This window comes from Capra hircus, chromosome 7 (genome assembly GCF_001704415.2).
Source record: "Capra hircus breed San Clemente chromosome 7, ASM170441v1, whole genome shotgun sequence".
NCBI lineage: Eukaryota > Metazoa > Chordata > Mammalia > Artiodactyla > Bovidae > Capra > Capra hircus.
In genome coordinates, this window is record NC_030814.1 from 84,988,598 (window position 1) to 85,003,436 (window position 14,839).

The 14,839-nt window shown below is 37.8% G+C and overlaps 1 protein-coding gene across 1 annotated transcript in view; it reads right to left on the reverse strand.

The window, feature by feature from the left end:
• The window catches only part of FBN2 (fibrillin 2), a 226,314-nt gene that overhangs the window by 89,860 nt on the left and 121,615 nt on the right, over positions 1 to 14,839 (reverse strand). Inside the window, exons 10-15 of the mRNA XM_018050706.1 lie at positions 13,603 to 13,836; positions 12,506 to 12,643; positions 9,987 to 10,106; positions 8,210 to 8,335; positions 7,252 to 7,374; positions 5,500 to 5,622 (exon numbers count right to left, since the gene is read on the reverse strand). Coding sequence (XP_017906195.1) covers positions 5,500 to 5,622; positions 7,252 to 7,374; positions 8,210 to 8,335; positions 9,987 to 10,106; positions 12,506 to 12,643; positions 13,603 to 13,836 — 864 coding nt within the window. The remainder of the gene's footprint in view (positions 1 to 5,499; positions 5,623 to 7,251; positions 7,375 to 8,209; positions 8,336 to 9,986; positions 10,107 to 12,505; positions 12,644 to 13,602; positions 13,837 to 14,839) is intronic.

The following is a 14,839-nucleotide window of genomic DNA, read 5'->3' on the forward strand; positions in this document are numbered from 1 at the left end:
ACAAGACTTAGACCTCTAATCACTGACTATACTTAATATTATTTCTATTTTAGAAGTTCTTATGAACAATGAAATGCTGTGCAGTTAGACTATCTTGCGATGACACTGTTGGTGATGAAATTTCTCTCTTCAGATTTCTGAGATAGAAAGCCTGTCTTTTCAAGCCCCAGTTCACTGCTGCAGCTATGATTTCTTTCTTTATTTTGGGCTATGCTGGGTCTCCACTGCTGTGTCGGCTTTTCTCTAGTTATCGGGGGTGGGGGCTACTCTAGTCGTGATGCATGGGCTTCGCATTTGCAGACGCGGAGCTCGGATTCTAGGGCGCTCGGGCTTCAGCAGTTGCAGCACCGAGGCTCAACAGCTGAGGCTCCTGGGCTTCAGAGCACAGGCTCAGGAGCCGCGGTGTGTGCTTAGCTGTTCCAGGGCATGTGGGATCTTCACGGACCAGGGATCGAACCCGTGTCTCCTGCATTGGCAGGCAGCTTCTTTACCACTGAGCCACCAGGGAAACTCCGTTATGACTATGTTTTAATCTCTGACTCTCAACAAATCCAGTTCTATAAATAATTACTGCTACTATGTGTCTTTGGTGCTGTGCCTGTTGCTTTATAGACATTATGTCATTGAACATTCAACTCCATAGGGTAGTGATCATTATCCACTTTTCGTAGATGAGGAAGGTGAGGTTCAGAGGCATGACGTAAGTACCTCCAAGGCCTAGACTATCCACTGCCTGAGCTGAAATTCAGACACAGGCTTGTATGACCTCCAAAGCAATTCTTCTTTCTACTATGTCAGATTATATCCTGAAGACACATAACCTGGTTACTGTGCTCATGTAAATTCTCATAAAATACAGGACAACTTTATGAGATGGTAAATGGTAACTATTAAAAAAAAAACAAACTCAGATCATCATACAGGCCAGAGCAGAGTTTTAAGCAGTCTATTATATGGTAATTCCATCAAAGAGATAACCATTGTTTATAAATATTTATAATTATTAATAACTTGTTAGAAATAATTTATCTGCTTGCTATGCGAAGTACTTATGTCCTATGATCTGGTGTTTTTTCTGGTTAAAACAATGAGATGGATGTGTGGCTGCATGAAGCAGAGATGTGTGTATGCTCAAATGGAAGAGGTTTTCCCACACTGACCCTGGGGAGTAGAAGTGCTGTTCCTTTCTGCCTCTGCTATGACCTCGTTTGGGAGGGTCAGCTCTGAGTTACACACAAGTATAGGACTCAACACAATGATGGATACTTGCAAATACAACATAATTCATGACTTGCAATAAGATTTTTGTGAGTTCTTGGGATGGTACCCCTTATCTCAAAAGGCATCACAGAATGGTCAAAGTTATTTCTGTTTTCATGCTGAGAACATAAGCCAGGGGCAATTTTTAGAAGCAAGTCAATAAAAAGCCTATGATACTCATTCTACCTTTGATAAAAACAGTTGAGTTTTCCCTTTTCAAAGACCCCAGATTGGAACTCTAGTTCATTTTATTCTCTTCAGTGTAGCCAAGCCAACATTCACAGTAGACAGGACCGATACCAGCAGTACCATCACAACGAGCTCACATGAATGCTTTGGTTGGTGATCAGACTTAAATCCTACGCTATGCCTTTTCCATGTGTTATCAAATTTCTCCAAGTCTTTTCTTTCTTAAAGACTGGAATTGCTGAAGGATTTTCTCAGATAATTAACATACTTTACCTTTGTATTTACCAAAGGTAAAGTATGTATGGACACAAATGCTAATTTTACTTTATTCTTCATTTTTCAGGGTCAACTTTTCTTTATAGCTCAAAGCAGCAACTCTTAAGACAACATTTAATGTAACACTACTATTCTGATTTAACAAACCAGTAGTAATTGTAATAGTTTACTTACTGGGTATGTGTTATGTGCCAGACATCATTCAAGATTTATACCAATAAATCTAATATTAACCTATTTAATCCTCGAAAACAACCAGTGAGGAAAGGATGCACAGAGAGGTAATGTATCTTGCCTAAGGCCACACAACTAGTATTAAGGCAGAACGAGAGTAAAGAACAAAAATTAACCTTTTAGCTGACAGAACTGTCAAAGAGTGTTCATGAAGATGCTGAAATACTCTTAAGCTAACATAACAGGATGTTAAAAAGGAAATTTGAGCTGAAATCTCATGGTGCTAAATAACATATAACGAGGTGAATTTTGAGACTTCATCCTGAAGGAATTAGAAATGGAAAATTCGTTGCCAGGTTCTTAAACCCCTCCCAATATCCAGGATACAATTTAGAGAGAGGCAATCAAGAGTTTTTGAGGAGGATTTTTTTGGAGCAAGAGCCAGACTACAAATTGGGCATGCTTCCATCTTCACCCCTGGGCAAGAGAAAAGAGCTTCACAGGGAACAGCTTGAAGAATTTGTACCAAACTCTGTCAGGGACCCGTAGCACACAGAGGAGAGTGGCTGCTATTCCTACCGCAGAATCAAAGGACAAAGGCAAGAGCAACCTCTATTCACTCAGTTCACAGGGCAAAGGGTGGCATGTCCTGTGGATTAGATGAGGGCCACACTAACTGGAGGCTCTAAAATGAATGCATAGAGAGGAGACGAGACACCATCAGGGACAGTCTGTCTAAAGTGGACGGCACGAAGACCTGGGGTTGGGCCAGGAGCAGCCACCAGGAGAAAAATGCAGGGTCTGCCTCTTGTCACAGGTGGGCCAAGGCCGTGGACACCCTCATGAAATCACTCACAAGGACGAAGTTGGCTTGAACGTGTGTCAAGCCCAGGAATCCTGAAGTAACCCTAGCAGGGTGCCAGCGCTTCTGCCTTCCTTCCTCCCCTCTTGTGCTCTGACTGCCCTGGCAGAGTCAGAAACATCCCAAGCTCATGAAGGTGCGAGCTTGGGAAGGGAAGTCATACCTTCACGTTCAGAATACTGACTATTATACATCACTGGACATTCTAACTGCTAAATCCAGATTGTTTTCATTGCCTCAAGCTGTCTTATCAATTTCTGCCATCTAAAAACTGTAAAGTTGGGGGTACCTAAGTTTTCCTCCTTATTAGATAAACTGCTCCCACTGAATAATTAAAAATGTTTTGAAAGGATTGAGAAAAACAAAATACAGTTGCCTTTTGTTCATATCCTGTGAATCATGCTTCTTCAATATCCTGGTTACAACAGAAGTTTAATTTTCTGAAAATGAAAAACTCCATCTCAGTATATATGTAAACAAAAATGAACAAACAAATGAAATCTAAAATTAAAGTGCTAACTCTAATAATAATTCTCAGTAATGATTCATCTCTAACCTTAACAATCAATGCCTCTAAAAGCATCTCAAAAGGCAGAAGATCTGGCAGGTTAAAGGAATAGCTATATAATTTTACACACAGAACAAATGGTGTTTAAATTTTAAAAAGTTTAAGTAATTACAACTGTGAAAAACTGGAGAGGGATTCCCAAAAAATTCTAATGCTTTTTCTGTAGGTGGACAAGAGAATGAATATTTGTGTTTGAACACTGAATTCCTAACAACTATTCATAGGTCGGTTGCTTAAAAGAAAAATCATTTCTCCCTCCAAAACTGGTTTTGAACTAATCATAGATTTCAGCAAAAGCATTTAGATAAAGGAAAAAAGCAACTGAAAATATTTTAGCCCTTTAAGCAGAAAGGAGCTACATTCTTCTAGTTGCTGTATTTGAAATAGTCCTGAATGAAGTGCTGACAATCGTGTAAGCTGAAAGAAATCCTAGCCTGGATGGAGTGGATGAAACTTTAAGTGGACAGGTTATTTCCATCTGCTGTTGCTTCTTCATTTTTTTTACATAACCTTCAGAATCCAAATGTTTTGATTCCCATAGGTTAAGAATAAAGTATAACCAGCTATGTCTGAGAAAGAATTTCATTCCTCTCAAATAATACTTTTAAACCACTGAGTATGTCTTTTACTCTATGACCTGAGAAACAGATGGTGCACAACGGCTAATTCACTTTCATGGAAGTGCTTTGGAGAGAATATGGCATTCAATGTATTTTCACAACTACTCCCTCTGCTCTTGATATCATTAGGACATAATGGTTGGGTTTTTGAATGCCAAAGATATTTTCGTTTTGCCTGCCTCTTGAAAGCTGATGCCTGCTCACTCAAAAGTAGGAATTATTCCCAAGAGGGATGATGAATGGTTTCAAATAAAATATACATTCTCTCGCATACTCTTTCCTCGTTTCTATCATTACACAGCACTGAATAACTATTTAGAAACATTTCCAACTTTTGATATAAGTTGAAGTTCTAACATATAAATTATTTACATTTAAAATTTTGTTTGGGAAAAGCAGCAGACTCACAGATATAGAGAACAATCTGGTGGTTACCAGTGGGGATGGGAGGAGGGGCAACATAGGGATGGGAGAGTGGGAGATACAAACTATGGGAGTAAGACAGGCTTAAGGATGTACTGCACAGCATGAGGAATATAGCCAATATTCTGCAATAACTGCAAATGAAATTAACCGTTAAGATTGTATAAAAATAAAATTTAAAAGGCTTCCCTGGTGGCTCAGACAGTGAAGAACCTGCCTGCTGAGCAAAACACACAGAACATGTTTTAAAAATGTTAAAGCTCAGGTGACAAAAATAAATATTGTTTGGATAAAAGTAAGAGTTTATTTAAATGCGACTGCTATCCCTGTTTCATGTCTCACTAATTATAAAGCATGTGTCCATTGTATGTAGTGTGTTAGTCTCTCACTTGTGTCCAACTCTTTGCGACCCCAGGGATTATAGCCTGCCAGGCTCCTCTATCCATGGGATTCTCCAGGCAAGAATACTGGAGTGGGTAGCCATTTCCTTCTCCAGGGGATCTTCCTGACCCAGGGATTGAACCTGGGACTCCTGCATTACAGGCAGATTCTATACTGTCAGAGCCGCCAGAGAGACATGGTTATCTAACAATACAAAGGACACTGGTAAAGAACAATTTTTTTTCCTTCTCTAGCATTTCTATCTCATCAGAGGCTACTGAAGGGAGCTAGTTGGGCTCTTTGTCCCTTTTTAAAAGGTGCCTTATTGAGATATAATTCACATACAAAGAATGCACCCACTTAAAGTAAATAAATTCAATAGCTTTTAGCACATTCATAGAGTTGGACAATCGTTATTCTAGCTGATATCAGAACATTTCATCATCTCATAAACACCTTTAACAATCACCTTCTTCTCCCACCACCCTCAAACTCTCTGCTCTGAGCAACCACTCATCTGCTCAGTCTCTACAAATTAGACCTTCACAGACATTTCATGTGGAAATGAAACGTGTGTGGCTTCTTTCACTTAGCACGATGTTTCAAGCTTACCCATGCTTTCATGTGTGTTAGTATTTCGTTTGTTCCTTTTTATGGCTGAATATTATTCTATTGTATAGATACACCTTTATCCCGTTTTCAAAAATCATTCGGTCATTGGGGCCATTACAGAATGTTTCACTTACCAACACACACGCGTCCGTCCACACCCACAGCCAGACCTGGGGGACAGTCACAGCGGAAGGACCCTTCATTGTTGATGCAATGCCCATTCATGCAGATTCCTGGGGTCTGGCACTCATCAACATCTGCCCAGAGAGGGGAACACAAGCCAGGCCATTACTGTAACTTTATTACAGAGTTGACCTGTTGCCACCACTGTACACCATCAACATTTGGTTTTCAATTTTATAACTTGTGCAAGAATACACAGATGTGACAAAAAATCTTTTATACAAATGCAACTCTTTCAAACACATTTTCAGAAAGATTGAGTGAAAGTAGATCGTTTTACCCATTAGAAGAGTATGACAAATTCATTTTTCATTATTTATTTGGCAATTCTGTTTAATATTAAATGATGTTCAACTCAAATTAGTTAAGTGAAACAAATTCTTAAAACCAAGGTAAATGTTTTAAACTAGCTTTCATTTACACATACATAAAATTCCAAGATGCTGTTTTAATATTAATTCAGTCAGTTCACAGTAACAAAATAATTTGAAGTCTCTTGTAATTTTCAAAGTGCTTAAATTTATGAAATGTAACCCACCATTAAATGGCTTCCCTGTAAAGGGGAACAGCCTTCAAAACACAGAGCTGCCAAATCATGAGCATTTCAAAATTTATGGATTACAGCATTTGTAATAAAAAATTAATAAAAGTTTCAATAAAGCAGGAACTGGTGAGATTGAGGTCATCTTTTTATGTATATTTAAGTTAGAAATGCTGAAAAAGTTACAAGCTGTAATGTAATGCTACACACTGGAACAGAATGCTAATCTCATATCCTATGATTAATCTAAGTTAGCTAACCTTGAGATGACATTCCAGTCCTGAGTTCAATCAGCAAAGCTACAATATTTCTATTTAATAGTGAACTTCCTTTTCATGAATAGTCAAGAAACTACTTTCATTCAGAAATACAAGAATCAGTCTTGATTTTTCTCTGTCCACTGTCCCTGGAATTTCACTGACATTATAGGGTTTGGGTATGAGTATTATTTGCTATTCAGATCAATTTGTGCGACTGAAGGCAGGAAGTATTCATGGAGCTTATTCTGTCCAAAAGGAGGAAACTGGAATAAAACTTATTTTTTTAGTAGAACTACAAAATTTGTTCCATCTTATTAAATTCCAACTGTGAATATAAACATAATGTAGTCTTACTTATTTCCAAGAGTTATCTTTTGCTTAGTAAAGTTACCACTAGAGCTTGGGCTTCAAAATGGTTTTATAAACAAAACAGTTGCTAGAAATATTCGAATTACTCCTTCATGAAATCAATATAAGGCTTTTAGATATGGATATGGTAACAGATGATATGTGAATTAGCTTATGGAAAAGTTATAATGCAAAACCAGTAATGCACGACGGTGGAAAATCTAGTTCTGAGTACAATATTTTTCTTCCTCTTTTTTTATGTAAAAAGTTGAGAGAACTTATTTCTTCATTGTCTTTTCCAGATTTGCTAGAACCAATCTGTCATTCCCTTAATTCTTCCTATGCCATTATTATTTTTGTAAAGACACTGGTGTTCCACAGACCACAAAGTATGTTTTTCTAGGAAGCTTTAGACACCTGCCGTACTGAATTACCAAGAGATGTGAATAATACAAAATCCACATGAAGAAACTGAAGTAATTCTTGCATGATTCATTCAGATAAAAAAGATGGTTTCAATCATGGTTACTTTCCTATCTCAGAGCCATACATACCAGTGCAGTAACGCCCATTTGGAGCCAAGATAAATCCTGGTTTGCAGATGCACTTGAAGCTGCCATCTTCATTAATGCACATCCCATTCAAACACATGTTGGTGGTTGTACACTCATCATGGTCTACAGAAGGAGAGAGTGACTTACACAACTGGCCTCGAGGAAACCAGTTCCCCCTCTTCCTACAAACAACTGCCAGGCATATTCTACTCCATAAATGAGCCAAGTGGTCACAGACTTTTTTTTTTCTTATGAATGCCAACCGAGTGAGAGCAAATAGTGTGGAAAATGTGAAGGACCTTTAGTGTAAGGGACATAGAGGAAAAGCATTAAGGAAATTTTGTGTGTAGTTTCTATTAGAATCACATGAATAGAGTTTTATTTTGATTAACAAAAAGTTACTATTTCTTTCATTGGATGTTTACATTGTATGAGAGAATAAAGCAACGAGAAAGCTCACTGTGCATGAAATGATCTGGACTTTGATTAGTGGGTGAAATATGTGCTTCTGTGCAAATAGAATATTTCTGTGGCGTATTGGTGTTTACTACAAGGCTAGACCAGGACCACAAATTTGGAGATTTGATTATCGCATACATCAAATGTTTTTGTGCTTCCCTAGACTGGAGGTGGGTCTTTTCTGTGTTATCAGTGCTGTAACCCCAACAGTCAAAATACAGTAGGTGCTAAAAATTACAAAGAATAATTGTTACTTTAAACGTATGCCACACAAGAAATTTCCAGAAGCAATGAACTCTTCATTTATTATATTTCCAAAAATTCTGTCCCTTCACTTTAACAGTCTTTTGTTAAATGTATTTATATTTTACCTAAGTCATCTGAACGACTCTCATATATGTGCTATACAAGCTTTCATGGAAATAGTCTATATGGTTCTAAATAAAAGTGTATATATCCCTTAAAAAATCTTTTGCAAGGGAGCAGGCACTTTCCATACCAACGCAGTTTTTTCCATCTGTAGTTAATTCAAAGCCAGCATTGCAAATGCACTGGAAACTTCCATCTGTGTTCACACATCGACCATTCTTACAAAGAACCCCATTCTGGATGCATTCATCAATATCTGGGGAAATTAACAATATTAGTCTTTTAAAATAATCACAAAATCAATAAGACAATCCATATAATATCCAGGTCATGGTGCTTCTTTAGAAAAATGTTCATCTCTCACCAGGTTTTTTTTTTTTTTATTGGATAGGTAGGTGTAAGCAGTTATACAGCCCTGACTTATAACAGCTGAAGGAGGGAAGAAAAAGAAAAATGAAATGGGGTGTACAGTGAATGTAGAAGAGGGTGGACAGTGCAGCTGGAATGCAGCTGCTTCTGATACAGTGGCTGAAGACCTGAAAAGTCAGAGCAAGTGAAACTGCTTATATGTGGAATCTAAAAAAAAAATGGCACAAAAGAACTTATTTACAAAACAGATACAGAAAACAAACTTACGGTGACCAATGGGGTGAGGTGGGGAGGTACAAATTGGGAGATTGGAATCGACATATACACACTACTATATGTAAAACAGAAAACTCAAGGACCTACTGTGCACTTCTCTGGTAGCTCAGCGGGTAAAGAATCCGCCTGCGATGCAGGAGACCCTGGGTCGAGGAGATCTCCTGGAGAAGGGAACAGTTACCCACTCCAGTATTCTTGCCCAGAGAATTCCATGGACAGAGGAGCCTGGCAGGTTACAGTCCATGGGATCGCAAAGAGCTGGACACAACTGAGTGACTTTCGCATCACGTCACGTCACTTCAAGCACATAGAGTATGGCACAGGGAACTCTACTCCATACTCTGTAATGACCTATATGAGAACAGAATCTAAAAAGAGCGGATACATGTATGGTGGTGCTGGTTCAGTCACTAAGTGGTGTACGACTGTTGTGACCCCATAGCCTGTAGTCCACCAGGCTCCTCTGTCCATGGGTTCCCATTTCCTTCCCCAGGGGATCTTTCTGACCCAGGAACCAAACCTGTGTCTAATTCTTTACCACTGAGCCACCAGGGAAATCCAAATATATGTAAAAGTATAATTAAATCACTTTGCTGTACGCTGAAACTAACACAACATTGAAAATCAACTAGAGGCCATCAAAAATTAATTTAAAAAAAGACAAAGCAAGCAGCTGAATAAGAATGGAATAACTAAAGAATATCTGGATTAAGAGCAACATGACAAAAATTGCTGGAATAAAGTGATTCAAGCAACTGCCAGTGGATAAATAGGAAATGAAAAAAGGAAAAGAAGGATTATCTTCTAGAAGAATTCTGGGATGAATCAGCAGTGAGGTAGAGCATTTGGATGAGGATGGTGGGTGTAGCAGTGAAACTGCATTTAGAGCAGTCGTGATACGGTATTGGACTACGTGTGAGGTTCAAAGGAAATTTATTTTAACAACAATAAATCTTGAACTCTGTTAATCAGAGAGCAGTAATGCTACTGATCTTACTTGGAGAAAGGAAGCTGTGATCTAGGGAAGGAAGATAAACCAGGTTTTTCTCTGACACCAGATACCACACTGCCTGTGTTACATATGCAAAAAAGTATTTATGTTTGAAGAGAGTACTTTGAGGGTGACATACAGTAAATCTGTAATAATGTAACAGCACTTATTTCATTCCATGTCTTTCTTGAATAAATTCACTTTTAACCTCCACAGCCTGGGTCACTCTATTTCATGGAACATTTTCATATGTGAAAGCAAGCTGCCTTACCAATGCATGCTTGCTTGGTAGGAGTCCGCTGGAATCCGGCGTGACATTTACAATAATAGGATCCAGGTGTGTTAACACAGTCTCCATTAGTGCAGGGATTTGATGTGCATTCATCAACATCTGTGAGCAGCAAAAGAAACCATTACAGACCGCACTCCATTTCTAGAAACGTTTGTTTAAAATGCATTTAGGCCTCCCAAATTTGAGAGAAGGCCAGTCAGTGCTAATAGTCTAAACAGCAGAGTATTTATAAAGGAATAAAAATTCCTTTCTTCAACTACAGAGGCCCATCTGGAGAGTTACAAAAATATCACCTATTGGAGAATACAAGAGAATTTGCTTTAACCAAGAAATAATGGTCTTTCAATTTGAATAATGTACAATGATCAAAAGCATGAGTTTGGGGAAGACACAGCCATGAGTTCCCAGAGGCTAGAAAATGTTTATTATCTAAGTAATCTGGGCAAGTTAATAGCCTCTTTAAGGCTTACTACAGAGTTGGAAGATTAATTAAAAGATTTTTAAAAGATATATATTTATATTACATATTGTCACTTCTATTAGTTTTTAAAAAGACAGACAAATTATGGAATTTTTGTTAACTCATTTATATATGTAACTATGTATCAAGGCTTGGGTAATATTTTGAAGCAAAAAACACAGGATGGGGTAAAAATGGAAATTAAGTTTTTAAAAAAAGTCTATTATATTCAGTAGTTGCTGGTTTCTCTAGGATCTTAAAATTGGCACAGGGATTTTTTTGCATAAAACCAAGTTTTATGGAAATACTGATTCTGATCCTAAGGGTGAGAAACGTCACTGCTCTCTCTTTAAATTCTCCAAGTCTTATCAAATGCAAATTTATCACAGAATTCAAGGACTGTGCAACTGAATGACAAAGTGGACATCAAGGATTAGTTAAATCCTAGAGAAATCATGTTTGTGTTAGAAAAAGCAATGCCCACTAAGTATCATTTTGAATGCCGGTGAATTAAAAGCCTGGCTGACTGGTTAGGGCATATTGATTTGCCCTTTCATAGACATAGAGAAGTCATTAGCATATATAATTTCAGCTAAATTGGTGAGCACAACAATAAAATCAATTCACAGTTTTACCATTTTTGTAAACAGATTGCTTCTTTCACAGATATTCTTAAACGAGGAACTGTACTCTACCAAACTCACCAACTTCATTAATATAAACACCTAGACTGCAAGCAATTAAACTTTCTCTGGTAACAGAGTGGGGGAAAAACACTCATAGCAAATAAAATTAAAAACAACACAGAAAAACAGGAGTAAATACTTTTTCAATTCATCCAAAGATTCCTGGCATCCAAAGATGCCTCCATTGAGACTCACATTTAAGCTTTTGGTTGACAGTTTCAATTCACTGAGCCAAAGGAATGAAGCAAAATGAGAAAAGACAGAGTTTAGAGTGTTAGTAAGCGTATTAAGCATGACTAATGGTCTGTGCAACAGGCCATATCACCTTCAGTAGACAGTGTGGCAGGTCGTGTCCAATTCTTTGTGACCCCAAGGACTATACAGTCCGTGGAATTCTCCAGGCCAAAATACTGGAGTGGTTAGCCTTTCCCTTCTCCAGGGGATCTTCCCAACCCAGGGATCCAAGCCAGGTCTCCGGCATTGCAGGCCGATTTTTTTACCAGCTGAGTCACAAGGGAAGCCCCATGGTCCTAAAACTGTCCTTAAAGGATCATCAAAACTCTCTTCATTGCCAAACACAGCAGTGTTTTTGTCCTCTTTGTATTTCATTTTTTGGCTGCACTTAACTCCTTTTCTCTTGAAAGCACACCTTTTCAAGGCTTCAGTGATACATATTTTCTAGATTATTTTGCCATCTCACCAACATTATTACTAATGTTGCTAAGTCCACAGGGTTCTAGCTGTACTACCTGCTATCTTTTAACTCTTCCTGTTTTTCAGCCTGGCTGCAATCATCACCTATATGTTGCTGACTCCTAAATTTTTAACTCAAGTCAACACTCCTCTTAGCTTTACAGGTCAATACCCAAGACACCTAAAATTCAACATGCCCCCTAAGAGATTCATCAACCACTTCCTCCCAACCTCTGCCTTACAGCTCATGTTAATGATGCCACCATATATCCAGTGTTACTCAGTGACGAAGGAAGAAAAGGGAGAGGCAGAGACAGAAATCACAGCATTTAGAACCAGAAAGGACAGGGGACTCTTCTTTCTTTTTCTTTCTGGCCATGTCACACAGTATGTAGGATCTTGGACCAAGGGATAGAACCTGCACCCCGTGCAGTGGAAGCGTGTAGTCTTAACCACTGGACAGCCTGGGAAGTCCCAGGCAGGGGATTCCTGAAATAGTCCAGCTCAGCAGTAGGGTAAGGAAGCACATGGAAGCATAAGCGCACAAGAAAGACAGCTTGGTAATCAGCTTTACTTCAAAATCCTATTCAGCCCTACTTGTTCCTGTAGTCTGAAAGCTATCTAAAAAACTGAGAAGAATGAAAGACTCATGAGCTTACCTATGCAATCCCCATTTGCATCCTGCTTATAACCCATGTTGCATTCACATCGGTAACTAGAGACAGTAGGTATGCAGCGTCCATTTAAACAGAGGTTAGCATGGTGCTTACAGATATCTATTGTCTGGTTCAGAATAGCTATGAAAAATCAGAGCACAAATGACATTCCATCACTCCAACATGCATTACTTTCTTTCAAGTCGATTTTTAAAAGGATATCTAAGTACATTATTTAGGGGTACCTATCAAAATCCCACATTATTCTGTATTTTATTAAAACTTTAATGTTGGAATTTAAAAACTATTCTTGAGACACACGGTTATAACTTGCGTTTGTTAAGTTATATATCTGGAAATTTTGCCCATAATGTCGTCTTTTTAAAATGTCAGGAATGTTCTACTGTACATTTGAATGCTTCCCACTTTTTTTTTGGTAACCATGCTGAATATCCAGATATATAGTAAACAGGCAATATGCCAAAAAGAACAAACATAACACTGTAAGACATCATTAAATATTATTAGCAAGAGCAGTTATTTTAAAAAAGAATGAACTTAAATGTCAAGCACGCCAATGCCAATTCTGGCTAGAAGCCCACAGTTCTCAATTTCTTAAGTTATTCAACAAAAGAGGGCGAGGAAAAGAAAAGATATTTCATTATAATATTTGTTTAGGCACAAGCAAGACATATTCAATTTATCTCAGTTGAGAAATGGTTCTGGAAAATAATTCAAGGAGTGTATGATTGAGACAGCTACAAGCAGCCAAATGAAATATACTGGAACCAAAAAGAATGCTCTTTAACGGCATCATCTGGTCTTGGACTATTACCCCACTCTCACCTCTATTTTCAAAGAGAACCTGGGTCACTCAGTCTTTTCTCCAACTTAGAAAGTTTATGGAACATAAAAATAACACTTTACTAAAACTGCTTTACTATATTATGCTTTAGACCTCGAAGTAGGTTTCTGCACGCACACACACACACACACACACACACACACACACACACACCCCTTTTGGGGAAAAGGATTAGACATTATAATATCTTTTAAAGGGGAAAACTAAAGAGTCTACACACAAAGTGAACACTCACTTAGTCCAGTGATGATGGGCCCCTGCCCCCCGGCCCCTACACCAGCTCCCCCGACGCCAGGAGAAAAGCCGTTGCCTCCAGGAATGGGAATGAAGCCTGCTCCTCCGGGGCCATAGCCATTGCCATTGCCACTTGGGGCAAAGCCATTCCCCCCAGCGCCTCCAGGTCTGGAACCAGCACTCCCTGGAATCCCTCCTATTGGAAGTCCATCCAAGCAAAGTCTGCGATACTCCTCTAAAAGAGAAGAAAGTTCAGTTAAACACAAATGGATATATTTCTGCATAATAAAGGTAATTTGTGTGTTATAATAATCATTTTAGGTTATCTATGCTTCATGATATGAATAAGTTAGTTATTAGCTTGATAAATGTTTTCAATGCTAGCAGTAGCAGGAAAAATACGGGTGCTTCAGGAAAAAATGGAAATCTGTAAGCCATATTTTAACTGAGTTGCATACCCAAAGAATTGTCTATACGTACACTTTGATTTTATGTCTCTAAGTGCAACTCATAAAATTCCAGATATGACTTGCATTTGCAAGAAATTCACTTGAATGGATGGATATTAAACCTTTAAGCAATTCATTCTATATTTGGTTTTACTTAAATCTCCATCAGTATCACACCTACACATTTTCCCTATTTTCTTTTTTTAAGGGATTAATATAATTTAGAATAATTTTTTTTTCTAATGTGGACTCTTAATAGAATACAGCATTTAATAAGCTTTTAAATCTGCTAATTGTTTGTCCAAGTATCAAAGTCGAGGGAAAAACGTATAATTGCCTTATTTTCTTAACTGTTCTCAGAATTAGGGCACCATATAAGAAGAAATGAAAACTGTTTAACTCAAGTAATTGTTTGAGTATTAATATGACTAGGGTGAGAGTTTTCAAAATTATACACTATGCATTATCTCTGGTTTTAAAAAATTTTACTACTCAATTTTGGAATTACAAGGATTAGAAATTTAGAAAGAAAGGCCCTTATTTTTTTTCCTCCATAACAGAACATACAGATGTGTATATTTATAAGCATATTTCAAAAAGCTGAATTATTTTTCATATTTATAACATGGAGGCAATGTAATAACATATTATCAATATACTTTTATGTGATGAACACTACACTTTACTATGCATGCTATATTAACAAGAGGAACTACTTCTCGTTCATCTTAGAGTAATTTTCTGGTATAGCCTCAGCTACACGGCAGTTAATATAGCAAAGTGAATGAC